Raw genomic sequence first — 27,995 nt, 5'->3', positions numbered from 1 at the left:
GATAGAACGTGGTACGCGTATGGCTGTGATATTTTATAGGGTTTCATGACAGCGATAATAGCGTCTATAGAACTTCCGTGATAGTTCCAATTTATGGGTAACGTTATCGATATTTCATCGGGTCAGATTGCAATCTAACATTCTAATGGGATCTAAAGTGAAAACTGTAAATTGGAGGATGCTTCCTCCTGATCACCTCTGTTGGGATTAATCACTGTGACCGATTTGAGTTTGGCAAACGGAGGCGAACGAGAAAGCGAACTCGGATTAAAATTTGTAACATTTGTCGTTGAAGTGTTGAAATTAGTATATATATATATATATATATAATCATCAATGATTTATCAGAAAAGCTGGAAAAGTATTACCAGTTAATGAACGCTAGATATTCGTGCAAGATTTATATTTTTATACGAATAAGGAAATGGGATGTACATAAATCAAAATTATAACGAGTGCTTTTTGCTTCAATATTTTATGCATTTTTGCATAATATTCGCTTTCCCTGTATTCCCTTTTAAATTTTCCATGGCTGCGAGTATCCGTATCCAACTGGTTAATAATGAATCATCGGGCTTGGATTATATTTTAATCCATTAAGCGCATACACAATTAATTTCGACCCTCTAAATTGTTTCAAATCCATAACGCGACGAGCGAACATAAGATAGAATTTCCGAATCTTTTCTAAATCTAAAAAAAAAAAAAATCGTGACACATTCTGTATCTCTTCTCGAGATACAGAATCGAATAAGTAGATCCACAAGTATTATCGAAACATTCCTGAGTGAATCCAACAATCTTTCTTAATAACGAATTGATCAATCAACCGCGATAGAACCTGGCCTCATTTGCTTAGCGTTGTCCATTTGTTGTCCTCATCGATCCATTACATCATCGATCCTTTGAAATTCGAGTCGCGTTTCGAGAATCCGTGCGCAAACGAGTTTAGAGGAATCGAATAAATATCGCCGGAGGCTGAAAGTGAAGTATATATACGTATACATACATATCCCCTGTTTGAAACGATGGATCGTCGTTCGTGGGTTACGATCACGGCTAATAAGCGACCCGTGTGTGCGTGTGTTTCAGGCGTACGTTGATCTGGTGAAAGCCTGGGGCTGGAAGAGCTTTACCATCATCTACGAGAATAACGAAGGGCTGGTGCGTTTGCAGGAGTTACTGAAGGCACACGGACCCAGTGAATTTCCTATTACGGTCAGGCAGCTCAGCGAGGGCTCTGAATATCGGTGAGTTGTTTTTTTTTTTTTTTCTGATTTTTACTTGCTTTCAGTGTTTCTCAATGCGTCAATACGGATTATATCTAAATCTCGCAAAGATTTTATTATTGTATAAGATTTTTTATTGGATACTTGTCGATATTCGTAAGTAATAATTTTGGAGTAGGAAGTTTTATAAATGTTTATCTTGTGTTAATAAAAATTATTATTACGTATACAGGGATAATAAAAGAAGAAGTTGAGAGACGCTGGTTTAAAGATAGAAAGATACTCGAATATTCGCAGAGGTCGATAGTTAACTTTTATTGATTGACGGATAAGCGTTCGATTACTTTCGTGGTAAATACAGTTGGCTGCGTTTGGGGAAAATGTATGCAGAGCGGGTTGAGAGGGATTCATCAGTTATGGAAAAGAAGAAAATAAAATCGGATCTAATTAATCGATCGATGAGATTTTTTCGTTTCGTTTGAATTCAAAAAAAAGAATCTGATTTTAATGGTACACCACCGCAAAAATGTTTTAATTTTAAATAACGTTTTCAACGTTCTCTTTTCTTAAAGCTTCTCAAAGACATTTTCAAAGACATTCTTAATCACGGACCGAGTTTTAATTAAAATCTATAATTTCCAAATTCAAAGATGGTATTAAATCTTGCAATTACCCACCGCCTCGACCTTAAAATCAGATGTTTCCTCCGGTAACGACTAATCTCTACTTAACTCTCGAATTACTTTCTTATCCGAGCCCAGTTCTCCAAACGTTATAGCAATTAAATTATTCGTTAATAGAGTGATTCACCGATTGGACGACTGTAAGCGTTGAGTTCACGCTTATTTAAATATAAAAGGACTCGAAGGAACCTTTCACAGGTGAAAGGTAAGCCCCCAAGACCAAATCTCGTTATTTAATCTGCGTTAATGAAGTTTTGTCTAGCTTCTAGCTTCTTTGAGTTCTCGTCTCTTTGTTTCTTTTTTTTTTTTTTTTAATTTTTATCGAATCTCCTCCGTTTATTAATATAAATCTTCGTGACACTTGATGGAAAATTAATATCAATAAACGAACGAATGAAAGAACCATTGAATTTGAAATCAAATTGTCGATCGATTTCAATATGGCATCATTGATACGTTGCACTTTCATCCTAACGTCTCGAACTGGAACTCGTTGAAAAACGTGGAATCGTTTTCAAGATTTATCGTCATCTTCTCCTTCTTTCTTATTGAAACGTTTCTCACTGAATGGAAATTATTACAAATCGAAGAGGTTTTAAAAAGTTGGAAATTTATTTATAGATTATGAGAATTACAAAAAATTTTGAATACTTTTGAAACGAGGATAAGAAACTTAGTAAGCTCGAAGATTTTATGCACTCGATTTCTGTCATTAGCCAAATCTCTCTCTCTCTCTCTCTCTCTCTCTCTCTCTTTCTCTCTCTCTCTCTCTCTAATTTTCATTTCCAATTTTCATTTCTAATTTTCATCCGCGTGAAATTCTATTAATCGGTTCCACGGTTAAGATTGTCGTTAAGTTTAAAAATCGGATCCCGCGACGATCCGTGCAACGTCCTCCTCGAGTTAGTTAGACGAAGAATTTCGCAAGAGGATCTCGTCCGTGGTGAATTGGACGATAGAGGAGACGGCGGCCAGGCGATCCATCAAGATCGCGCGTAAAATGCAGTCAATCTATCAAACGTCGCGTCGTGCAACATAACTGCCTGTGTAAATGCAGATTTTAGAGGGTCGAGGCTTGTACAACGTTTTGCTTTTCATTTGTATTTGCCATTGATTGAAACCTACGTATATATCTGCGTTCTATATATATTGCACGCTTCGAAGGAGATTTTAATTCGCAACAATAGACGTTTTATAATTGATAAATGACTTTTTGCCATTATCTATATATAGAACATGTTGATGATATATATTTGCCAGAGCATGGTCGTAATAACAAATCGTCATGTTGTTGCATTCAATTACATTCGTTTATTTATTACGATCGCTTATTACAAATTTATTTATTCATTATTCGATGACATTGTTATTTTCCCGTTTATTACTCAGCGCAACAGAAACGCGCAATATCGATAAATCAATATATAACCCGGGCATATAACCCGACCCATAAAGTAAATCTCTAAAATATGCACGATCCGATAAACGATATCCAATCGCTTTAATGAACTTTTCATTAAACCCCGACATCAAATGTGTCCCAATATCGACGAATCAAAACTTGCAACTTGCAGTGATCAAATAGCAACAAAGAAAATGTCTCAAAACCGTGAAAAGTAGAGTGAAAAAGATCCTCGACATGAAAGTGTCGGCTAAACAATCTATCGTATAATCGTTCTCTTCGAAGCAGCCACTTGTCGAAATTTCAGCAATTCCGATGATCGACGTTGTCGTTGCATTAACGCGGCGACCTGCAACAGCGATTCTGTCACGATCGATACTTGTACCATTCCCGGAGAATACACCATTACGAATTAAACTCCTCGTCTCCTCCCCACCTCCTTTCCCTCCCTCCCTCTCTCTCTCTCTCTCTGCTACATCTTGTCGACAGCCCACAATGATCTTCTTACGCGTCTATGGTGTGGGTGACGTATCGATCGGTGGATGGAAAGTGTGTCAACTGCGCTTCACGCGGCGTATAAGGCAAATCTTCATCTCCGCCATTCTCCGTCACCGATACGAGTTCTTAGAAGAATCGTGCGCTCACTTTACGCCTCTTACGACTGGCTTCGATGTCTAAGCGCGAAAGAAGGGAGGTTCCCCTCGCGCGTTGCATTATTCATAAAACCATGGGTGTGTACGGGGGGAGGGGGTGGCTTATTGCGGCCACGAAACGACGGGGATTTGAATAAATTCGGTTAGACGCGACGTATCCATTTCACTGGGAAATTAATCGTCCCCTGCTGCGCTAATATCGGATGCATCGCGGGGAAATTGTTTTTTTCTTTCTTTTTTTGGGGGGAGGCTTTCGTTCCGTCCAAAGGGGTGAAAGGGAGCTCTCACCGTTGCGAAGTTGGGGAGATCGGCCGATTTCTACGCATGGCTCGCCTTTTTTTATGGATACGTAGGAAAGGTTGAAATTATTAGGTGGAATTTTTTCGCCGAAGAAGGTTGGAAATTAATGGATAAAAAATTTTGAATTTCTTTCTGGAGAAAACGAAGGACGAGGGATTCTACTATTATCGATTAATATTACGTTCAATTGTCTCTCCTTTCACTCATCACAATGATCTCTGTCACTGGTTAGAAGACACCATTGTCTTAAACGGCTTGTTAAAACTTTTGTAAGGATTTGAATGAAAGTTTCGATTTCTCAGAATACTGGAGGAGGATAAGATTCGATAAAAATAAGATTTCCTTTCTCTTCGACCCCTTTCTTTTCGTTCTTTCATTCGTTCATTCATTCGCGGCGCAACTTTGAAAATTAGGTGGCTTCTCGCTCCTTTTGTCGAGTCGTTTCACGATCGATTTTCATGAGAACGCCCTAAGAGAAAGATTATCCTTTCACAGAATGATAAAGACGTTCGAAAAATATGATACCTCTAAGTAGCTACCGTTTGTATTGTTAAACTCGGAGCAGATTGAATGAAAGTATAATAAATTCTTAGATATATGAACTCCCCGGAAACCATTCTGAAACGTGGAATATCGTGGAAGTACGTTCTACTTTACTTTCACAATTTTCACCCGGAACTTTGCTTGAATTTCCATTTTCATTCCTGAAAACCGCCTATTCAAGTTCTTCGCAATTCCAGAGAAAAAAAAAAAAGGAAAAAATAGTGTAACTTTAACAAAGAACAATAAGCGTGAAAATAGAACTTAAAGAAAACGTTATACACAAGTGATTCACAAAGAATGCTTAAATATTCTCATTGTATCCTCCATCGAAATACACTCTGCATTTATACAAAATAACGCATTTTTTCAAATACATAATCAAATCAAACAACATCGAAACGAATTTTTTCCACGATTACGAAAATTTTTCTTGAAACTTCTCGTCGAGGATAAGAAGATCGGAAAAGAATTTCGAAAAATTTCACGCGAAACTACTCGAACACGCGAAAAATTGCAATTCCTTTCCAATAACGGTCGAAAGCAAAGAGCATATATATCGGAACTTTTAACCCGCGAACAAGAATGGTTCAGAATGATGACGCGAGCGCACGGTGAATTCGCGGTCGTGGATCGCGCGAGAAAATAACGTAGTTTCTGGATAGCGGTTGCGGTTTCAAGGTGGATGGACAATCGAAAGTGGCGGGACACAACGCTGTCGTTGAATCAACAATGTCCATCAAATCGAGAAACATCCCGACCATATTTGTAACCAGACAATACCGGTGTTTTATCATAGGATGCGCGAGGGAAAGCTCGAGAAACCGATTCCACTGGAAATGCCATTCCGTGAGAATCGATCGCTTCCCTCGAATCGATTATCGATGTGGCTCGATTTCTCGCGATTCTTTACGTATCCATTTTTTCCCACACGAGTCTCTAATAAGTTTTTAATGTATATTAATTCGTACGATTCGATTGGTCGATAATTTCCTCGAAAAGAGATCCATCGAAATGGATCGCAAGGTCTTATCTCGTTTATTCGAGATCGTAATGGGAGCAAAATAAAAGAGTCGGAGATGGTGGCGGTAGTAAATCCAATTTGTCTTGTGTCTTTATCCGCGGGGATGGGGAGGGAGGAGGATGCGCATTTCTCTCAATAGAAAAAACTTTGCCTAGAAGAGTACCTTCGTTTTGGACTGTGGATGAGCGTAATCGACGTCGGAAAACCGGTCAGGAACGGTCTGGAAAGAAGAGAGGAAAGAGAAAAATAAAAAAAAAATAAAAAAAAAGAAAAATAAAAAGAGAGAAGAGAGAGAGAGAGAAATAGTAAAAATAAAGAGAAACGAAAGGTATGGATGGTCGGAACACTCATCCGTGTTCTCTTTGATCAATCAGACCATCACCGTTTCACGGATGTGACGTAACATGCGGTAGACCAGTCGAAACGCTGCTTTCGACTTGCTCTCGACCAGGCGGTGGCCATTTTCCTCGTTTCTAAGCTCGAAGCCGCAAAGTTCCTTCGAATAGGTATGTCCTTTGAAGCTTTTGCTCTTGGCTTATCGTAATGGCCGTACCGGCTCTATGTCGAAACAGGGATCGAACGAATTCCTTTCTTTCTTTTTCGAAACGTTTCAATTATTTATACTGGATCGCTTCGATTCCTCCCCATTAAAATCTTCCTTTGCATTCCGGCCAATAAAATCTCCCCGATTTTCTTTCCCATTGATTTGAAAAATTGCCCAACAGTTCCCCTCTTGCCATTTGAATGTTCAGAAAATCATTGAAATATCAAAGGAACGATATCTACGTTGATCCTTTATGTTCTCTCGATTATGATTATTCCCGAGAGATGTTTTCTACGAGATTAAAGGTATTATAAAGTATGGAAAATTTTGAAACCGGAAAACTGGTTTAAAAAGAATAAATCTTTCCTGCGACTCGATCTGAGAATGGAAAAACGAATTTGTAGAAAATAAACGAAGAAAAAAGTTAGATAACAAGAGGTATTTCATTATTTCTTCCACGCAAGCTTTTTCTGGCCATAAGGAGATAATGCGGTGCCGTAACAGGAAATCGATACGAGATCAGAAAAGGATATTCGTCGTAAAAGTTGTGTCATCGTTTTCGATTATCGGGCATCGGGCATCCCACAATCGCTAATGACGCTTCTCCTCGCTGCTTTAACGATCGCGATAAGTTTCTGATAATTTCTCCCCGCGGTAATAAAAGTCCCATCGAAGAAAGCAAAAGTATTTATGCCGTTGTGCGGACGTCGCGACGAGGAGGTGGGGATCGTCCTTTTCTCGACGATGCAACTCTCACGAGTTATCCACGTTCTTTTCCGACCAAACTTTAGCAATATGTCTTTTTATCAAGCTCCGTGAAAGTATCGAGAAAGATTTACTAATGTTTATCGTTCCACGAGGACGAAGGGAATTCTGATAGAGGAATCGCGATCAATCCTTGAATTCTATCGCGAGGATCTTTTTGTTTTCTTCGAAAAAAGTCCGAAATGAAATCAAAAATATATAACAACTTTGTACATATCTAAAGAAGAAAGAAATAATTTATTTGCTGTAAAACAGGAGTAAATAGATTAACTCTACCAATTTTTATATTTCTACTGGAAGATTACATATATTGGTAAGAAGAAGGGTATAAAATCCGCAAGATTGCGGAAATGTTAAAACATGTGAAAGCTCAGAGCTCGTTGAATCGTGCATTAGTATTAAGTGCGCGTAGAGAAAAAGGAAAAGAAAAACACGCAAGCAAGGGTATAGAATAATTTAAATTCGAAAGCTCAAGTCTGAACGAGCTCAGAATTAAAATTTACGATTACGAGAACTCGTTAAAGCAAGCTCAACTATCAACGTTTCCAAATTTCAATTTTCCAGCCGCATCGCGAAAATAAAAAAAAAGAAAAATAAAAAATCGCAAATATCTACGCTCAAGTTAAAAAAATCCAGATTAAAGGTTGGAGAGCTCAGGTTTTAACAGGGCTTGAAATTTAAATGTACACTCGGCGTAGAATGGAACGAAGTCGAAAAACCTGCGAAATCGGGGGAAAGAGTCGTTAAAACTCGAATACTCCGGCATTATAACGTTTCCGGAAAATTCAATTCTAGGATCGATAGGGACGAAGGAAATGGAAAAGTTGTTGGAAAGTCGAGGAAATCGTTAAAATTTCGGTCGGATGTTGACGGTCACGATCTTCGTGAAGGGTGAAAACGGGAAGAAGAAATCGGGTGTGTGAAAAGATTCGTTTGGAAAAAATATTCGATGTCTTAAATGTTTTGCTCGATGATGAATAATTGATTGGATTATTCGATTAAAACGGGGATCCCGATTGAATTACGGCCAGCTGATCAAGCGGAACAAGAAAGAAAACGCTTTCGAATATATTCGTTAACCGAAGCGTAACAACGAGGTCGATTAACCTCTCCGTTTCCATCCGTTGTCGTCTCGCTTCTCGATTTTTCCCTTCTCTCCCTGCACACGCGTACACAACGCGTTTCTTCCTTCGTATTCGAGTTTCCACGAAAGCGGTCCGAATTTTTTCCCCACGCTTGAATATTCCCTAGATCTAAGTCGCAATTTCCATAAAAAAGATTTAGATCCTGGCGCTCCCGCGCCACTCGACCGCCACTTCATACCTATTCATAACATGCAGATGCACCCAAACGTTGCACCTTTTTTAAAACTCGTGACCAAGAGAAAGCGTGTCTTCGGGAAGAAGCATGGTCGAAATGTGTATACCAGGCTTCGATTTCCCTGCCACGATGAATTTCTCTCCCTGAAATAAGATCAAAAGAATTTTCATTATCGCACACTCCCCTTGAATTAGCCCGAATTAATATTTGTGTAGAGAAAATTTAAAACGAGTTATTAAATTTCATTTTTTAAAATGAGGGCGAAGGATAGCGAGATCGATTAAAATTCTACAAGCGGATTTTTACAATGCGCAGATTTAGTTGTTGTTATTGTTATTTTTTAATTATTCTAAATGAAATATAATTTGCAGAAAGACTTCTACTGCAAATTTATGTACCGTTTCGCACTAATCATAGATTTTTTATTGCAAACTCAAAATAAATTTTCTCGTATATCCTACTATTCAATATCGTATTTTGATAGGATATCCAGCATCGAATTGTTTTGACATAATTTGTTGACGCGCAAAGAAACGGCAACTATGACTGGACACGAGACATTTTACGTTATGAAAAGACCGAGAATCCAGGCGAGATCCGTTTTATTAAAAAAAGACGCGCGAGCGAAAACCGGCGTTTTCAATCGAATCGTATTTTCATTATTCCACGCTATATCCACAGTTTAACTTCGATATAACTTTTAACCGACCCAGTTTCCCCCGCAACAATATAATTGTCTCCCTGTCTCGTTCCATTTCTTCCCCTCCCCTTCCCTCGAAGGAGGGCACGCTACTCCGCCAGAAGCGAAACAAAAGGAGCGATTAAACCGGAACACTGAATCAGTCAGAGGGGGTTCTTGCCTTCCATCGCCCCTGCCGCCGCCCCATCTTGCTATCATCGCCCCTTTATTTGTATTGGTTAACCCACCCTAGAATCGCGGAACAAGCACGAGAAACCGACTCTCGAGGCGAGTAATTTTATCGTTAAAGTGGTGGCTGTGTCGATGATAGTAGCTTCGGGGCTATAGAGATTTATTTGGAATTTTAGGGTGGATGATAAGCGGAACGGCTTCGCCCCTTCTTCGAGCGAGGAAATACTATCCAGGAATGTTGAGTTACGCTTGGTTGGTTGGTTGGTTGGTTAGTTGGAGGTCTCCGTTTTCGAGAGAGCGTAATTATGCGAGGAGATTTTATACACTGGTGCGTTGGAAAGATTATGGGATTAAGAGGTGATGGAAGGGATATTGGTTAATAGTGGATTTTGGAATATTTGAATAAACGGTAGAATGAATTTTTACGAAGCGCAGTTTTTAATAGAAATATTCTCTGTCATGAATGATGAAGCAGCAGTATTGGAAAAACATCATAAATATATATATATATATTAATAATAAATGTCTTTTTATCCGATTACATCCACATTTCGATTCTTCGCGAATCGAGGAAAAAAAAGAAAGAACATCGTCGTGGTAGATTTTTTCCCCTCTCTTTCAATTTCACACATCGAGGAGCCGCATCGATGTTGAAGTGTTACACAACCATCGATTCTCTCATTTCTCTCTCCCCTTCATTTCTTCCTCTTCGCTGGAGAACAAAAAAAAAAAGGAACGAGAGTGGATCGAACGAGACACGCTGAATTAAGAGGAAAATGCCTGAAAGCTTGTATTATCAATGCTCGGTTTCATCGAGAAACCGATTCTTCCTTGATGCACGCGTGTATCAACGAGACTTCGTGGCTTATACACCCCCGTGTCAATCCTGTGATAGAACTGTCAATCGAGGAACAATGCGAAAACGAGTCAACGTGGATTAATCAAAGTCGAGATTGAAATTAGGGGGAAGAAGCTCGGAAGAAGGAGTCATTTGGATAATTAAATTTCATTCCGACGAATCGGAATCGCTGCTCTGTGAATTGAAAAAGTCTTTCTTTACCGATTACTTTACCAACTTTCTTCCCGGAATGTGGCAACGTGTTCTCTCGGAAGAGACTTTCAATCTTCGCGATGTCCAAGTTTCATGTTAATTATCTTGGGGCAAACAAACCGGTGGATACGTCCTTCTTTCCAACAGTGGAGTAACAGTGGAAAATTCCATCAACTGCAATCGAGAAGATGAAAGATTAAGCGTATTGACCGTGTCCAATCCACTTCCCTAACGAACCGTGATTACTTTCGATCTACCTTCATACTACGGTTTGCATACTATTCGAGGCTACCACGAACGCGCTCTCGAATTTCAGGATCCATCAGTCTCGTGTATCACGTGCACGGGCCACAAATCTCAAGTCCGAACTGTCCTCCATAAATCAATTACCATTAGCGTACCAATGTCTCGAAACGGTGGTGTATCCTCGAGCTTTCCAACGAAACTTCCCATCGATCCGCCACCATTTCATGCCCCGTGTATCGCGAAACTCTGTCGCGAAACTCTTGTCGAACTTTTAATTCAATAACGGTGTTAAAGATTCCTCGTTTCTCTTTTCGAATCTAATTATTCTTCGATGTGAGAATCGTGTAAATTAAACGATGTGTTATGAGATACGTTTTTTTTTTTGGACAATCGTAGAAATCACAGAAAATACGAAGAGAAACGCGTGTGAATAGCACGCATCGTAATCATCGACAATTCTTTCTACGATTTCGACTACGATTCGTTGAATTCGATTTCTCTTTTCGACGATTTTCAAATTCAATCGCGGGGATTTGACGAGGCGTAAGAGCGACGATATTCGGTCGACTGGATAAATAAGGCGTGAACGATGAGTTATTGCCGTGCAAACTTTCTCGCCTCATCCGTTATCCAACGTCGAATGAATTCTTCTGGCCGTCGCCTCGACGTCCTGTTCACGCATCCTTCTGCGAGTCTACTGTTTCGTATGGAGAATCGAAATGAATGAGAAATGATCGACAGTTTGTCGAGTCGAATTTGATATTGATTAAATCTATCCTATGTGATTCGTCGATTGTGTAAAAGTTTGTGATCGAATGATGGAATGAAGAACGAATCCACGAGTGATAATACGTAAAGCGTAAAAGAGATAAATAAGAAGAATTATTTACGTCGAGAGAATATAAGATCCCTTCCAGTTGAATTAGGCGAGTTTATTTTCGCATTTTGTCGTTTGTGAAACTTTAACGGTGTTCAGAATTGAGTTGAAAAAAGTTGGAAAAAGTTGGTAATAAGAAAATACCTTCTTCAACTAATAATGCATAATTTCTGCCATCCATAATGAAATTCGCCCCTACTCCTCTTCTTTCGTTCAACTTCAACCATCCAAACGATTCATCATTATTTCGTGAAAATTAATAATCACGATCCCTCTCCCTGTAATTTAACGACAATTTACAATTTACAATTTACGCGGCTCATCATCGACGAATAAATTCATTCCTTCCGACCGTTAGGATTCCGTTTCCATCCTCCTCGCCCTTATAGTTCTCTTAATTTACAAGAGAGTCTATCCTATTCTCTGGATAACCCCAATCCCCGAGAGAGAGAGATCGAGATCGTCGCGAACTTGCAAGAATTCCGGCCGTATCGATTACGATAGGGCAATTTCTTTTTAACGAGCTCTCGATAGCGTCTCGAAAGGTTGCGACCTAAGGGTATATAGAGGGTTGATTTAGCGGCAGGGCTGCGCGATTTAGAGAGAAATCTCCCCTCCACCTCGCATCCGGCTATATGGCCCGTAATCTCCTATCGGCTGACTGGTAATCTCGATCGCAACATCTTTGGATTTTCCGCCAGGGGCGATCGAGGCGCGATAGAATTTTTCAACGGCGGGGAGGGGAGGGGGTGTTATCCACCGACTCGTTCGATTAATTAGAAAACTTTTCTCTCGGAGGCTGATCCAGCGAGACGGTCTCTGCCCCGCGTTGATTTTAAATTACGATCAAACAGTCGATTTCGTTCCGTTAAACGGTTATTGGATTTGTGCGAATGTAATTCGTTGTACGTAAGATTCGCAGTCTTCTCCTCGAGAAAAAGCGTCGAGGAAATCGATTAAATGAATAAGAGTTTTTTTTTTTTAGTATTTCGAAAAAGCAGAAAGTTGTGCGATTTAAAATTTGAGAATTTGAAGTTTTCTGATATATATATGCTGTCAATTATTTTTTTCTTTTTCTTGTATTTTACATTTATCGCCAAAATAAATAAATAAGTAGAAGTATATAGGGACTCAGTTCCATAGAGTCGTTGATAATTGACTTACTTTTTAGCCATGGAAGAACGTGGTAATTAGCATTGTTTGGCAGAAGAGTCTCTTTCTCTCTCTGACGACCTCGCTCATGATTTATGCATGACCAGGTAAAAGTTTTATTCATATCGTTTGATCTTTCCTCGTGAATTCTCGTATCTTAAATAATTTAATACACTTATATTTATATATATATATATATATATTTGGTATGAAATGTACAGCGTCAGAAATATCGCTCGAAATATTATAATTATATCTTATATCGATTGTTCGTGGCGAATTAAGTAAAAGAATAGAGTAGTTCAAAAATTTTACAAAGAAGATGAAACGACAAGATACGATGAAAACGTTAAGAAAGAATGATTCGTGGAGTTTTATTCGAAAGGAAATATTTAAAACGTTGAGCTTTTCCCTCCATGATAAACACTAGTCCCGAATGACACGTCTGACTGCAAAAATGCGAATAATTATCAAGCTACATAACTCTTCCGTTTTCCAGGGGAAGAAAAAACGAGGCTGATATACGAAGCAGCAGTTTCTTTCCTCTAAGTATCTCTGCTAATGAGATAGTTTTTCTAACGTTCATCCGGTTCTAACTAGTCTTTGCGAATGCACTCACCGGCATACCCGACATTTTCTGTCATACACGCTTCTTTGTAACTCACGCCGCCTGTTTAGTTACATAACACCTTTTAAAAGTGTAAAAAGGTGTTATTTTTTTTTTTTTTTTTGGTTGAGTCTCGTAAGGAAGAGTTTTGAAAAAAAAATAAATAAACAAATGAAAATAAAAATAAAAATTTCAGACGGATCGTTTGAATCCGATTCTCAAAGGAATTTATCGAATCCGATTAATTTCGAAAACCGATTAAGAGTGTTAATAATAGTCTTGCAATGAAATATTTTTTCAAACGAAAAAACTTGATTACTGTTACCTTTCTTTTCCAGCGGGTTCTGTTTCGCAATTAAATTGGAAAATTAAATGTTTAAATTAATTGGAATTTATATTTTTGTTAACGCGTACATGATGGGAAAAAAAAAAGGAAAAATCCAGGGACGAAATTGGTTCCCAATATTATCCCGTGAAGATCGATGGAGGTGAAAATTGGTGTAGATGGTTTAACGTTCAGAGCTCCGTACCCAGAGCTTTCCAATCCTTTGAAGGCTATTTTTTTTATTATTTGTTCACAAGCTTTTAAAACGAATTTAGGTTACGAGCGTGCCTCGCCCCTTTAAACACTCCGTCAATATTGATATATGGCTTAAAAACCAATACGGATTGAAAGGGTTAATGACGTGATCGAATCATTCCATGTCAAATCGATCACTTTTGTATTCGATATATGAAGATGTGTACGAATTCAGCTATCGTGTAACTTTGGGATTGTTTGTGAAAAAAATTATAAATCTTTCCCCTTCGCGTAGAATTTTTACTTACGAAAAGAATATTAAAAAGAATGTTGAAACATGAAAAAATTATTAAACATTTTTATTCGCAATTATGGTTATAATATTACAAATATTAATTCATTTGAAAACGTTACGATTCTTCGATCGAGGCTGAAATTCTAAAGTTACCATTTCCTTACTTCTTAAAAATTCGTGATTCCATGCATTTCCTGCATATTCTTGTTAGCTTGCTTCTCCATTCTCATTCGTTTAATCACTCTTATATCTTATACTGTCTCTTATGCTATCTCTTTCTGTTCTTATTCATTTCCTATATTTTTCATTCTATTTTGAAAATGTGGAATAGATTATTACTACCGATATCGCGTCATAATTTGGAGAACCGTCGTCTCAGACATCCATTCTCTTCAAGAAGAGGATGGAAACCTCGTGTAATAAATTGTTGCACGAAGCATCGACGTCCAAGGATGCATCGGAATAGAATCGATGCATCACCACGTGTGATTCTTGTTCACGTTTCACGTCAACTCGCAAATATCTCGAAAACTGGGAGTCGAAACGCTCGTTTGTCTTCGCCAGTGAGAAGAATTCTCCTCCGTGAAAATGTCTCTGCGACCCACTTTACATCCGCCATTTTCAAACATTCTTCATCCGACTGTAAGTAAAAACTTATGATGCGCAATATTCTATACCGATAAATAAAATTGAATCGCAGTTCCTCCTCGTGTTTTGACGATTTCCAATTTTCGTCGATCTCGCGTCGCCTTCGAATTATCCAAATTTATCCGAAAATTTTAAAGCTTTGAGAGTAGCTAAGAGGCGCTAGGTCGTTTTGGAGAAATCGAGAGATTTTCGATGCGAAACGCGACGCTTCGAAATGCATCGCGGCGGAAAAGGTCAGGGGTAAACAATATCGTGGAAACTGTGGAAAAGAGGTTAAAGACTAGGTTTTATTGGGATATCGAGTTGCACGATCGACAGGTCAGCAATAATTCTCCATTTCGATTCGCGCTTAAACTTGATATCGCGTGAAGATTCTCTGCCGTGAAAAACTGGGTGTTCATATTCCAGTGTTTTATTTGATATGAGCAAATGAAAATAGCGTTGAGTCAAGTATTTGAAAATAATACAGAGGGTTAAAAAGTTTCTTTATTTCTTCAAGCTTTCAATTGACAAATTAATCAAGTAACAATTTCAATTGCTTAATTCGTAGTATTACGACTTGATTAATTTGTCAATTGAAAATTTGAAGAATAAGAAATCAATCAAAGAAGCGTTTTACATTGATTTCTAAACTTTTCATATTCGTTAAGTACAAATACATTATCTTTAGATTTATTATATCTACAGATAAGGGTTGCGCTATTCTTTAAACATTGATCACAAGTTTGAAAAATTAAGAAAAAATCATTCAAAAGATGGTTTATGTTTTTTTTTCTTTTTATAAAAATTGTTAGTTGAAATGAAAAACAACTAGAAAACCTTTAATTCGAATAATATTATAGAAAAATCGTTCTAGTTTAATTAAAAACGATAATGAGCGAATAAAAAGGCCAGTTCAAAGACATTGAAACGAATATGATTTCGAGCGAACACGATATTTTTAAAATCGTATTCGTTTTAATTATCCATCGATATCCTCGTCTCTACAAAGTTAATTATCCTCTTTTTCAAAGGCTCCTTCGAATAGCCGGGAGGAAGATAAAAATTTGTTCATGATACACAGTACAAATCCAAGGTTTATTCGGCCATCGAAACACTGCTGGCTTCATGATTTATCGGAAAAAGCTTCCTACACGACATTCATATTGAACGCGCAGATTCTGGAATAAAATATCATGTACATATCGTATTTTCGCCAGTATAAACTTGGAAACTTCATCTTCTGTTAACTATTCAAAATATTGCAATATCCGTTACATCAAATTTTAAATATCAATTTCTTTATTCCTTTATTCGTAAAGGAGAAAGTCATTGTTTTCTTTTTTATGTAATAATTTATTAGAAAACTTCGTATTACGAGAAATATTAAAAGAAATAAAATAAAATATAATAAAATACTTTTCAAGATTCTCGAGAGGAGTTCATTCGACAAAGTGTCTGCTTGACAGATTCAAACACTCGAAGATCATATTTTATTCATCGACACGTGTTTGCCTGTCCAGATTTATGATCCCACAGGAATTCGAGTTAACCGCCTCTGCTTCTTCTTTTTCTTCTTTTTCTTTTTCTTATTCTTGTTCTTGTTCTTCTTCTTCTTCTTCTGTCTCTCTTGAGAAGAGATGAACCGAAACGAATAAAATTAATACATTTTCTTCTGTTGATGCAATATGTGTTCATAGAACGTTTGAGAAAGGATATTATTAATCGATCTCTGTTAATCGATCCATGTTTCAATATCCTTTCGTCAATTATCGTTTCGTAGTCGCGTTTCTTAATCCTCGAACAAGACAATACGTTAATTACAAGTATAATATATCAAACGTATCGCACAGTAAAAGTTGCACGGTAAATTTGCAAATGGAATATCTTTCGCGTAATGAGAATGTCGTCTTCTTTGAACGTAAATCCAAATTAAGCGTAACGTTGCTCCGACGACATTTGCTTTTTAATCACCATTTTAATTTCACCTTTTCACTTGTCCTTTTGAAATAAAATCACGAATACATTGTGCGCACGTTTCCACGTGGCCATTGGATGAATATTTATTTATTCGAAGGGGACAAGACGAACGAGGATTTTCTTCTTTGACGAAAGAACGAAGCTTTAACCAACGTCACACTGACGAAACTTTTTAATTATAGTCTTTGATGTTTTTCAAAGATTTTTGGCTCGCCGAAATATCAACTTCCCCTTTCTTAAAAGCGACCTCATTAATTAAAAAGTGAGGAAAAAAAAAAAGAGACAAAAAACCCTCGCTTCTTCGAAGTTTCGAAGAAAAGTCTCGCAACATTCGCCGCGCAGCACGAAAATTCTTTCTTTCCAATTATTCGATCGCCTCCCAAGAGGCACGAAACGAGCAACAAATTCCAATTCAAAGGGATCGTTCTCTGCAACGCTAGGAGAGAGGAGTGCAGGGGCAAAGATCGTTGGCCCAAGAAACATCGAGGTTCAAGGATAAAGATCGTGTAAGGGGACGATCGAAAGGGAAGACAGAGTGGCAGGAATGTACACGCGGAGTTCTAGCTGAACGATGAAGAGCGAACCCGTACACGTGCTGGTTTTCCGGAAAAGAAGAAGAAATGTCTTTCATCCCCCTAGATGGAATGCCTTTACCGTGCCAGCTTCGAAGATAAGGGAGCAAATCCCGTTGGAAAAGTTTACTCCCTTCCTGATCGCGCTAATGCGAGTTTGAGCGAGGAGGCCCTTCCGGAGCCGAAACTCGGCCGGAAGAGTAACTTTTCCAAATTTGCAAACTAACTGATGGAAACCTCATTTCGGGACGTAGTCATCTTGAGCTGTACCGTTTCCGGAATGTTGTGCAGGTGGCACGATAACGGGGCAAATGGAATCCAAAGGGGAGGACGGGCTCGTTTCGATTCGTTCTTTCGAAGGTGAGGGGAGAGGGTGATTAGATGTTTGCGCTCGTTGAAATTCTAATTTCTAACTGTAACCACTTTAAGGAATCTGAATTAATAAAGGGAGAATTCCTTAATTCTTTTGGTTAACTTTCGACGTTTTGTATATTTTTGCATATTTAAATTTACTCGCGGTGAGTATACAGTTCGAGTATTCCGAATTTCGTATAATTTCATGTAAAATTTTATATATTTTATTGGAGAAGGTGTTATTATCTGTTTGGATTGAGAAATAAATTTTCTCAATTTCCAAGTCGAGCATGGATTTTTAATTATACACGTATTTATTCACGTTGATGAGCTCTATGGGAAGCTTGGGATTTCTTTCGAAATAGAAATGAAAAGTCGTTATGCCGATAGTTGGAGAGTTTCATTTTGCAAAATTTTGCAACATGATCACCGCGAACAGAACAAATTCGTTTTCATTACGTTTTACTAGTGAAATATTGATCGAAATCGAAACGAAATGAAGTGAAACGAAAGAGGGGGAAGGAATCATCAAACATATTTAGATATATGACACGAGTGTTATTTTTGCGAATTCTAACTCGTTGAAATGCAATGGAATATTTCCTTTTTACCGTCTCGATATCTCGATCTAAAAATTATTTTTCATATCCAGTTCAATACTAATTTCGATTTATCAAATCTGTACGAATCGTTAAAATCAGGAATAGCGTCGATGTGAATGTCAATTGCATCAATTTTTTTCGCCACTTTCCTCGAGAGGAACGATATTTATTGCGCAATAGCCAGCTCACCGTACGTTACGATATATTCGACAAAACGGCCGACAGACTGCAACCAGTTATTCTCTCCGGTAATCTCCCATTGGGAGACTGTTTGCTTATTTCAATATAGACGACGTGCAGTGCCATGCAGAGCAGGTGAAGAATAATATCGGGCTGATCGAAGCTAAGGGAAACGTCGAGCGAGATATCGGTATTTATTCGCGGATCATTTTTCACGCTGTTTCCAATCGTAAGTTATTTAATGAAACTACCGATTTGTATATATATATATAATCGAACATTGATCTTGCACCTTTATATTTTTTAACAATTGTAGAAATGAAATATTCGAAATTCTTTTCAATTTAAAAAGTGATTCTGGAAATTGAAAAATAATTATGAATAAATGGGATAATTTTCCATGTTTATTGTATGAGTGTGTAATTTCATTAATGTTCGAGTATAAAAGAATTTTATTACCGTTAAGCTGAACAGGATAGAAATATATATACATATTTATTATTATTTTCGTATCTTTCATATATTTTCAACGAAAATCAAATACATTCAGGAAGGCTGTCAAATTATTTCTGGCAAATTGGAGGAAAAGATTGGAAATAAGGCAGGAGAAGCGATTTTTAGAGTCAACATAAATCAGATAGAGGAAGAACGAAAAATATCGAGATATAATGATGAGCAAACGTAGGATGCGAGCAACTTGGTAAAACATTTCCTTGTTTTCTTTTCCTTTCTTAACGATTCTCGAAACTTGCGGAAGGATAACTAGCTGCTGTGATCGCGAGACGTTTGGAGAAAAATAGACTGCTGGAATAAATTTCTTCTCTCGTATTAGGAGGAGGGATGTTGTTTTTTTTTCTTTGCATCTTATCTATTACGTTCCTCGATGATTGGAAATATATCTTGAAGATACGTAGACGCATTAATTGGTAATTCGACGACGAGCTTTCATCTTGGACAACGTTTTCTCCAATTTTTTCATTTCGTTTTATTTTGTAAAATATAAATTTTTCCTTTTTTCAATTTAAAAGAAAATTGAAAAGCTTTGCAAAGTCTTGTTAAAGGAAATGTATAGAATATTGTTATTTATTTATTTATTTTTTTCGTTTAAATAGTTGATTGTAAGAAGGAAAAATTTTCATGATAAAAAAAATTTAATAGTACGATTTGACGTAGAATTTATTTTTTATTCAAAGATTTAATTGATATTTCTACGAAGATTCTATTTCTAAAGAAAAAAATATCCCACTTTCTGATAAAAGATAAATGTGATTTTCTCATCACGTTCAACCGGTATAATCCTTCTCATATCACGTAACATTCTTGGAAAAAACTTTCTTCGAAACGATCCTATTCTCTTTGGCATTCTGTGCGTTCGGCCACGTAAGATCTAGAGAAAGAATTATGAAAATCATGTGTTTAATAGAATAGAAAATTATTCCACGTATCCGGCATTCTATACCGGATATTCTACGTAAAAATATTACCCGAAGTATTGCTTGCTTTTAGAAATATTAAAAAAACGTTTCAAATAAAAATTGAATGGTTTCGAGGGAGGCATAATACGATTATTTTCTCTATACTTAGATGCGTAAAAATTATACGAAAATCAGCTTTGTTTTTTTAAATAGAATTGTATGTATATTTTTTAATGCATAACTAAATGCAACACAACGTTCTCTGTAAAAAGACCATTATTTTATTTTAATATTTGTAATCAAATTATTATTTTCTATAATTATTAATTTAGAAAATATTTAATTATATTTAATTATTTTTTGAATTAATAATTTTTCGATACAGAATGGTCTAATAATTTTCAGAAAATGTTGACATACATGGTTTTATGTATAAAAAATATACGATACCATTTAGAAAAACAAGCCTGATTTTCATATGTTCTTTACGCGTCCATTTACGAACAAATTATTAATATCGAAATTATATTCTCCTAATAAAAAGTTGAAATTTTTAGTCAAAAAGTAACAATTTTTAAAAATTTCGAAATTTCCAAGAATTTTAGAGATTCCGAGAATTTGGCGTCATTTCCGAAGAATTGCTGAAATTCTTAGAAAAATTTCTCGAACGACCTCCTATCAAGTTATATTCTCCTGATACAAAGTCGAAAATTTTAATCAAAAATTAATAATTTCAAAATTTCGACATTTCCAAGAATTTGACGTCATTTCCAAGAAATTTGGAAATTTCCAAGAATTCGACGTCATTTCCAAGAATTTTAGAGATTCCGAGAATTTGGCGTCATTTCTTGGAAAAATTTTTCTCCTATCGTATCATATTCTCCTAATACGAAATCGAAAATTTTAGCCAGAAAGTAACAATTTTTAAGAAATTTGGAAATTTCCAAGAATTCGACGTCATTTCCAAGAATTTTAGAGATTCCGAGAATTTGGCGTCATTTCGAAGAACTGTTGAAATTCTTGGAAAAATTTCTCGTACGACCTCCTATCAAGTTATATTTTCCGGATACAAAGTCGAAGATTTTTGCCAGAATCGTTTTCGGGCCACCTCTTTATATATCATATGCTCTTAATAAAAAGTCTAATTTTTTTAACTAATATCTTTGATAAATTGATTTTTCTTATGCCACCTCTTCTAGAATTATATTCTCCTGAATGAAAAATCGAAATTTTAGCCAAAATTTTTCAAAGTTTGATTTTTGTAAAAAATTTCACGTGCTACATCCTATTGTATTTTGTGTTCCTAGTACAAAGTCGAAAATTTGTATTAAAATTTTGTTGCCAAATATTGCTGGAATTCTGAGATACAAATTTTTTGTTTAAATTTTTATGTTTTAGGAAAATAAAATATTAACGGTAATGGTACGCGAAATTTTTCTAGAATTTAATATACTTACCTATCTTATACTTACCTTTGTGTACTTATCTTTTTACTTCTATATTGTAAAGAATTAATCATTTTTTTAACAATTTACATAAATCTAATAAGGGATTATGGAATATATACAGGATATCTGGAAATATCTCGCTTGCTTTTCATAATATTAAAAAATATTTTAAATAAAAATTAAATGGTTTTAAGAAGTTTTATACGAATATTATTAATTTCTTCGCAAAAGACTTGAGAAGATCAACTTTACGTTTTTAATGAGAATTATATGTCTTTTAACATATAAATCAATTTATTTTAACTAATTTTTAACTAGGTAAGTAAGTTAAAAAATGCTTACTTTACGAAATATTTAATGATTAGTTACTATAAATAGTTTAATAATTTTTTATAGTAAATAATGCTGTAATAAATAATCTATTAATATATTAAAAAATATATCATTCTATTTAAAATAATAAAATTATTCATATATTTTTAACTACATATGAAGAAACTAATTTCATCGTTTTAAATGCCTCTTAAAACCATTCAACGTTTACTTGAATTATTTTTTTATATCTCTAAAAACAAGCGATATTCCAGAATAAATATTGTGTAAGAACCTGGTATATATGAGTGAATGAAAGAGAAAAAGGAAAAGGAAGAAATGAAGTGGAGGGAATTTTAAAATTATTTCTAAAATTGGAGTCAGTTAATGATCAATCATTGTCAATCAATAGTAATTCTCAATCAGTCAATTCAATGTGAAAAAATATTTATATTTTTTTCAATATATTTAATTATTAAAACATAACATATAGTTACAATTTCTTCACTTGCAAAATATTATAAATTTCAAATTAATTATCATAATAAAATTGATATAGAATCTTATTTGATCTCTTAAGAAGCTAATTTTAATATTAACAAATCATCACAGATATAACTTTTGTTGGACACAGCATATAGAAATCTCGAATAAACAGTAATAATAAATAATACATGACCAGTTCATACGCATAAATTTTATCAGTCACACGAGCGTCCGTGCTCGAAAGAGCTTATCCGGTAAAAAATAACCGCACGCATTCACGCGATGTATTTATACGATGCAGTTTGTCACAAGCTCGCCGACCCAGTAGTTATGCCATAGTTAAGCGGAGGCACGTGCACCTGCATAAAGACGACACTGAGACCAGGCCCTCTCGTTTATCACATTACACGTTGGCAGAAGGAACTCTGAAATATCAAACATTACGTTACAATGGTCTACTGGCTTGAATCACTTGAATCAACGGTAAATTGCGAATATCGAAGCTCGTATGATTTTGTGATCTCTGATCCATGAACTTATAAAAATATTGGCAGAAAGAATTCGAAAGATTTGACACGGAATGAAAGAGAAAAACCATAGGAGAAAGAATAATTTTGATAAAAAAAAAGATATTGGAAAAAAAATATAATTTTAAATAAATAGAAAGGAGAAACGAAAATTCCAATTCTTTTATTTTATTTTTATACTTGAAGTTAAGTGTGTATAATTTCAGACGAGTACTGCGAGTTTTTGATATATTCAAGAAGCTCGTTTTTGCTTGCTATGTAGGCATCAGAGATTCGCTTGCAAAATAACTAACCTCGTAATATATCTTATGGATCTCTAGTTATCTGCTGCCCCTGCTCTTTTAATTATGTAAATTAAACAACGAAAATACGGACAAGTAGCAGAAGAAAGATGAGTTGCACACAGGAGGGATAACAATATTATACAATTCAGTCACGAAATGTACTATATACCATGCTTCCTGTATCTACATACAGTATAAAACTGGATAATATGTACAACATCAACTCACAAAATTAAATTCTGCTTGTTGAATTCTAGAATCGGTTTAATTGTTTCCATCGCGCTTTAACTTTTTAATTCTTAAATCTTATTTTAAAGAACTTGGGATAACTTTTAAATCAATTTAAAGTCTTCAACATGCTATCGTTAAATTTGTTACGAGCAATTTTCCAGAAATAAACATATCTATCCAAGTTTAGCTTGAAGTTCGACTAAAATTAATTCGATTATAAACTTATATAATTCGGAAGAACGATCATTAAAAACGCAGAACCTTACCCTTTAAAACTATTTTTGATTTATCTCGATACGAGTTCAGATTTCCGAGATATCGTCGTGTAAAGAAAAAGATAATTTTTAATCGGTTATTATCTTCGTCCTTTTCGCTTGCTCGAAACTCTCGCTCGCACCTCGTCTCACTGACCTATCGCAAAGTCCAGACGCAATTCCTGGAAAAACGTAACGATTCTTGGAAAGATATATTCGTCCGCCCATGTCAAACGCCATAGAAACTTTGAATCCTCATATCTCGATATAACAACCGAAATATCAGAATAATTTTTACTTTCTTCCCACCCAACTTTCTACACGAAAAGTTAAAGTTATATCTGAGATTTTCCACGATTGTGCAAGTAGAATTATTTTAATTTCACGCTTCTGTAAAAATGAATTATAAATATGGAGAAAAATTTTCTCGCGCATTTACAACATTCACCATCCGATCAAATAAATAATCCGTTCCAACTTTTGTTCCTGTACCCAACTGGACGAGTTATCCAGATCAGATTAAGACGTGCAGAAATTGTTCACCCCGACATTCCAAAGCGGAGGTGTCGGTCCAATCGCTGCTGCAAGCGGTCCAAGCATCACGTTGCTCGTCTCCCTCGTTGAAAATATCGTGCGGGTCCCTGGCCCTTCTTAAGCCCATCGTGCGTCGCTCCTTCGCGAATGTCGAGATAAGGGGGCGCCGAATAATAATAACATTACTTTCGCGCGAATTACTCGTGTCCGACCTAGGCTTGGGAACGGCACCCCTCTCCCCTCCGAGCCCCATATTTTTCTTGCGCGATTACGAATGGTAATCCGCTTTCGCGCAAGGATGACTACGAGGCGGAGGGGGATTGTAATTTCTAACTCGCAGTGACTCTTGCGAAAACAGGCTTGCACGTGGCTTGCCTTGGGGGGGAAAGGATTTAATTCGAACTCCTTCGAATGCCATTATTCGGCTTCAACTTACAAATCGTTCCACAATTTCCGCAATTTTACGCTCGAAAGTTTCCGCCACTTTGCGTCATTTCATCCTCATTTTTACGAAAGGATTCGAGGAGCCGGAACTGGTTCTCGAAGATGAGTTTTTTCGGAGAGGGGGAAAGGGGAAGTATTCGAAAATCGAGCGGGGGAATTTTTGAAGGGATTTATATCGCCAAGCGACACGCGCGGTGTATTAATTTTAACGTGCTAATTGATTTATAATTAAGTTGGACCAAGTTTCTGACGCGAATATCACAAATGTTGAAATTTCAGATTTCGTGTTAACGAGAAAATCAAAATTCCATGTAACGTGCTTTGAAGTCCGCCTATCTAATTACTTTACGAATTGCATTCGCAAATACACGGACCGGTCTATGCAATCGAAACTAGCTCGCCAACTTCGGGAACATTGATTGAAACGAATATCGTCAAAGTAGAGTGTTGTAGAAAGGATTTGTCGAGCAAACTCGCTAAAAGATATATAACTAAAAATTGTATACAGCTCATTATAACCTGGATAGACTGTGATCATAATTACCTTTAAAGAGTTTAAAGAGATAAAGTTGAAAGTATGCACTCGAGATAATTTCGAAGAACTTCGGGAGCTTTAATCTTCTCGTTTAGAATCTCTCGATATCGACTGTACGACTCGTTCTACTCGATAAAAACAGGATAGTGATTTCTTCGCAAATATTCACGTTAGAAAAAAAAAGGAAAAAAATATTTCCAGCCATCTTCACGAACGTTCTCTAACGTCTTTCTTAAACGAAATTATTCCATCTCGCTCAAAACACTATTCCGCAATTTCGCTATTCGTTTCACCATCTCGAGTTCTCTCTAAACAGAAGAATCCGGTTACGTGATCGCGCGCAAGATTCGAGGCTCACGAAAGTTACGAGCATGCAGAACATCGTCCCGAGTAGATCCGTGGTGGATAGCGATGATCTAGTAGAAACGATGTTCGTTGTTTGTTTCGGATGGAAAATTCGGGGACCCTCGGAATTAAGATTCTGGAACGAACGTAAAGATGAGAACGTACGTGTTCGATAATAAAAAGAGCTCCCCTCTCTCTCCCTCGTGGAACAAATTTTGGCGAACAAAATTTTCTCCCTCTCCTTACATAACTTTCAGGCCGGGAACCGGGAAGATAAATATCCCTTTTCCATGCCGCGGAAACGTTTGCCCAGGGGATTTTATTCGCCTGGTTCTCGCGGTTTTATTCGCGTCAAGAATTGCGAGTTGGTCGAAGCGAAGTCGAGCGAGAGGGAGAAAGTGGTTGTCCGCTTGATCACCGACTTGCGCCAGTTCTGAACGTCTCTTGAAGTGTGGTCTTGCTTCTTTTATTATCTTCTTCTTTCTTTCTTTTCTTATCGTAAAATATTCAGATAAGTTCGATAGATTTGAAATGAAAATTTGGAAATGGAAATCGAACGACGACGCGAACGTAGTGAAGTATGTAACAAATAGAAGAGCTGTTAGCTCGAACGGTGAACTATGTTTCGTTGATTTCTGAGCGAGTCAAAGATTACTCGAGGATTAGGACTCACCCTATCTCTGTCCCACTGTTTTCATTTTCCCCATCCGGTTGTCTCGCGTCGAAACCTCTATCCACTCCGTTGGGAACGGTCGCGTCGATGAAGGGTGAAACAAGGGGAGGCCAGCGAGGACAATTAATGCCAGCTGGATGGAACCGTGAGCGGTTCATCCCGTGGAAACAACAGGGACGGTGTTTCCTTGTTTGTCGGGAATCCAGAGCGTCGAATCATCCGGTTTATTTCACGTGCGATCCGATTAGTCTCTCCGTTGTTCCTCTGTCGAAAGAATCCTTGTTTCGATTCATCGAGATCAAAAGTGGACTTATGCTACGATAAAGCAGACTTAAAAAGAAAAAAAGAAATATTTCATAAACTTCGAAAACGCATCAACAATAAAATTCTTCCATCTCGAAAGTAGATCAGAAACAGAAATTTTCGTTTCGATTCGGGAATAATTAATGAAATCCATCGAGGACACGAGACGCGACGAGAAACCAATCCACCGATTCATTTCCGCGGCGATTTTCGCACGGCTTCGTTTCCGGTCAGAATCGATATTCAATCGTTGGAGCCAGATATTTCCAACCGTACAACGTTACTTCGCAATCGGGAATCTTAAGAGTCAGCATTTAAATCTTGGCGCCAACATACACACACATAACGTAAGACTCGATAACGTAAAGCGGTCATTCTTAGCAGGCGTCAGAAAGCGGAAATTAAGTTTCCACCAGACATGCACGTGAGAATCCGGCCGATATTGGAGGGGCTACTTGCTCCTTGCTCCCTAGCGCCAGTCGATAATCTCGTACCGGCTCATTTAGCCGGTGAGGAGTTTTGCATAAATTTCACTCGAAAGATAGGACGATATCTCTGTTCATCGAACGGGGAGGAAACGAGTATCGATGGAGGAAGAAGGCGAACGTTCGTTAATGGTACGTGACGTGGTAATTCTCGGTAAACGAGTTAATTGAAAATAAATAGGAGGTACGTTTTCGATGATAAATAAACTTCATCGTTCGTTTCGAATCGTTTTCGAGAGAAATGATCGATAAATGCCTTTTACCACGTGCATATGCGTAGTACGAAACAGGGTTTAGATTTTTTTTTACAATTTCCTGTAATATCGCGGATAAAATTATTATGGAAATCGGTTCAAATAGAATCTCCGCGAGATTCCACGCGTTCACAGTTTATAATTCGGATTAGATCGGATTTTAAACTCAAGATTTTTAACGTTACTTAGGATTTTCTAGAATTGGAATCTGGAAACGGCATCTTGAAGTCTTTTTCGTTCAATGTCCCTGAAAAGACTTTAAACGGAAATATGATCACAACGCTGGTATTCAAAAATCGCATTTATGAATCGCAACTGAAGAGATATTTAAATCCACGAAGGATCATATCACTTATCCACGAGAGCCACTTCTCGTTGTACGTTTGGACGAAAGAAAGAACGAGGGAGGGAAACTTTGCCAAAACAAAACGAGTAAACTAAAAACCGCTTCGCGGCAGACAAGAGTGCTTAATCCAAAAAATATCGGATCGGTCACGTTCCTCCTTATACGTAAAAACCAACTTCCTCCAACTTCCGTCGCAAGTAGACCTCGAGAATTCTCGATGAATCAGTTTCCAAAGCGATTCCTATTCAAACTCGACTCGCCTCGCCTCGTCTCGAGGCCTTTTTTCCCGCCCCCTCCTCCTATCGATTCACGGCCAGACCGGAAAGTTTTCGCTAAAATATTCGAGTGGATCCACTCGCTCTTGTCGGGGATTCTTCGTCCTCGATATAATTAAGCCCGCGTCCTTCCTATTGTCGAGCCCTTCGTGCCCGTCTCGAGAGGACGTTGATAACGCTTCGACTAGTCAGATCGATGCCAAACCGCGAAACTGTTGAACGCTCGATCGGACGGAATTAAACGACGAGAGAGAGAGAGAGAGAAGTTCTGTGTCGTGTTTTATTCGATTCTGCGCCCCTGTTCCGTGTCAATCCAAAGAGTTCTTTGTAGTTGGACGACGTTTTATTACCGTCCACACTATCAACCATTTAACGGATCGTTCGAACGAAATATACAGACCGTGTATCGATGTTTTTCTTGCGACGATTTGGAATTGAACGAGAATTTCC

At 37.1% G+C, this 27,995-nt stretch overlaps 1 protein-coding gene and 1 long non-coding RNA gene across 6 annotated transcripts in view; one reads left to right on the top strand and one right to left on the bottom strand.

The window, feature by feature from the left end:
- The window catches only part of LOC108002046 (glutamate receptor ionotropic, kainate 2), a 191,366-nt gene that overhangs the window by 113,693 nt on the left and 49,678 nt on the right, over positions 1 to 27,995 (top strand). For all 4 annotated transcript variants that reach the window (XM_017063419.3, XM_062087170.1, XM_062087169.1 and 1 more), the window contains exon 5: positions 1,093 to 1,250. In XM_017063419.3, the coding sequence (XP_016918908.2) occupies positions 1,093 to 1,250 (158 nt within the window). The remainder of the gene's footprint in view (positions 1 to 1,092; positions 1,251 to 27,995) is intronic.
- Positions 22,000 to 27,995, bottom strand: part of LOC108002049 (uncharacterized) — an 83,513-nt gene continuing 77,517 nt past the window's right edge. For both annotated transcript variants that reach the window (XR_003698682.2, XR_009833433.1), the window contains 2 exons: positions 25,883 to 26,146; positions 22,000 to 22,480 (listed from right to left, as the gene is read on the bottom strand). This is a non-coding gene — a long non-coding RNA (uncharacterized LOC108002049). The remainder of the gene's footprint in view (positions 22,481 to 25,882; positions 26,147 to 27,995) is intronic.

Source organism: Apis cerana, linkage group LG1 (assembly GCF_029169275.1).
Source record: "Apis cerana isolate GH-2021 linkage group LG1, AcerK_1.0, whole genome shotgun sequence".
NCBI lineage: Eukaryota > Metazoa > Arthropoda > Insecta > Hymenoptera > Apidae > Apis > Apis cerana.
Note: the sequence above shows the minus strand (reverse complement) of the source record. Positions and strands in the feature narration are given on the sequence as shown.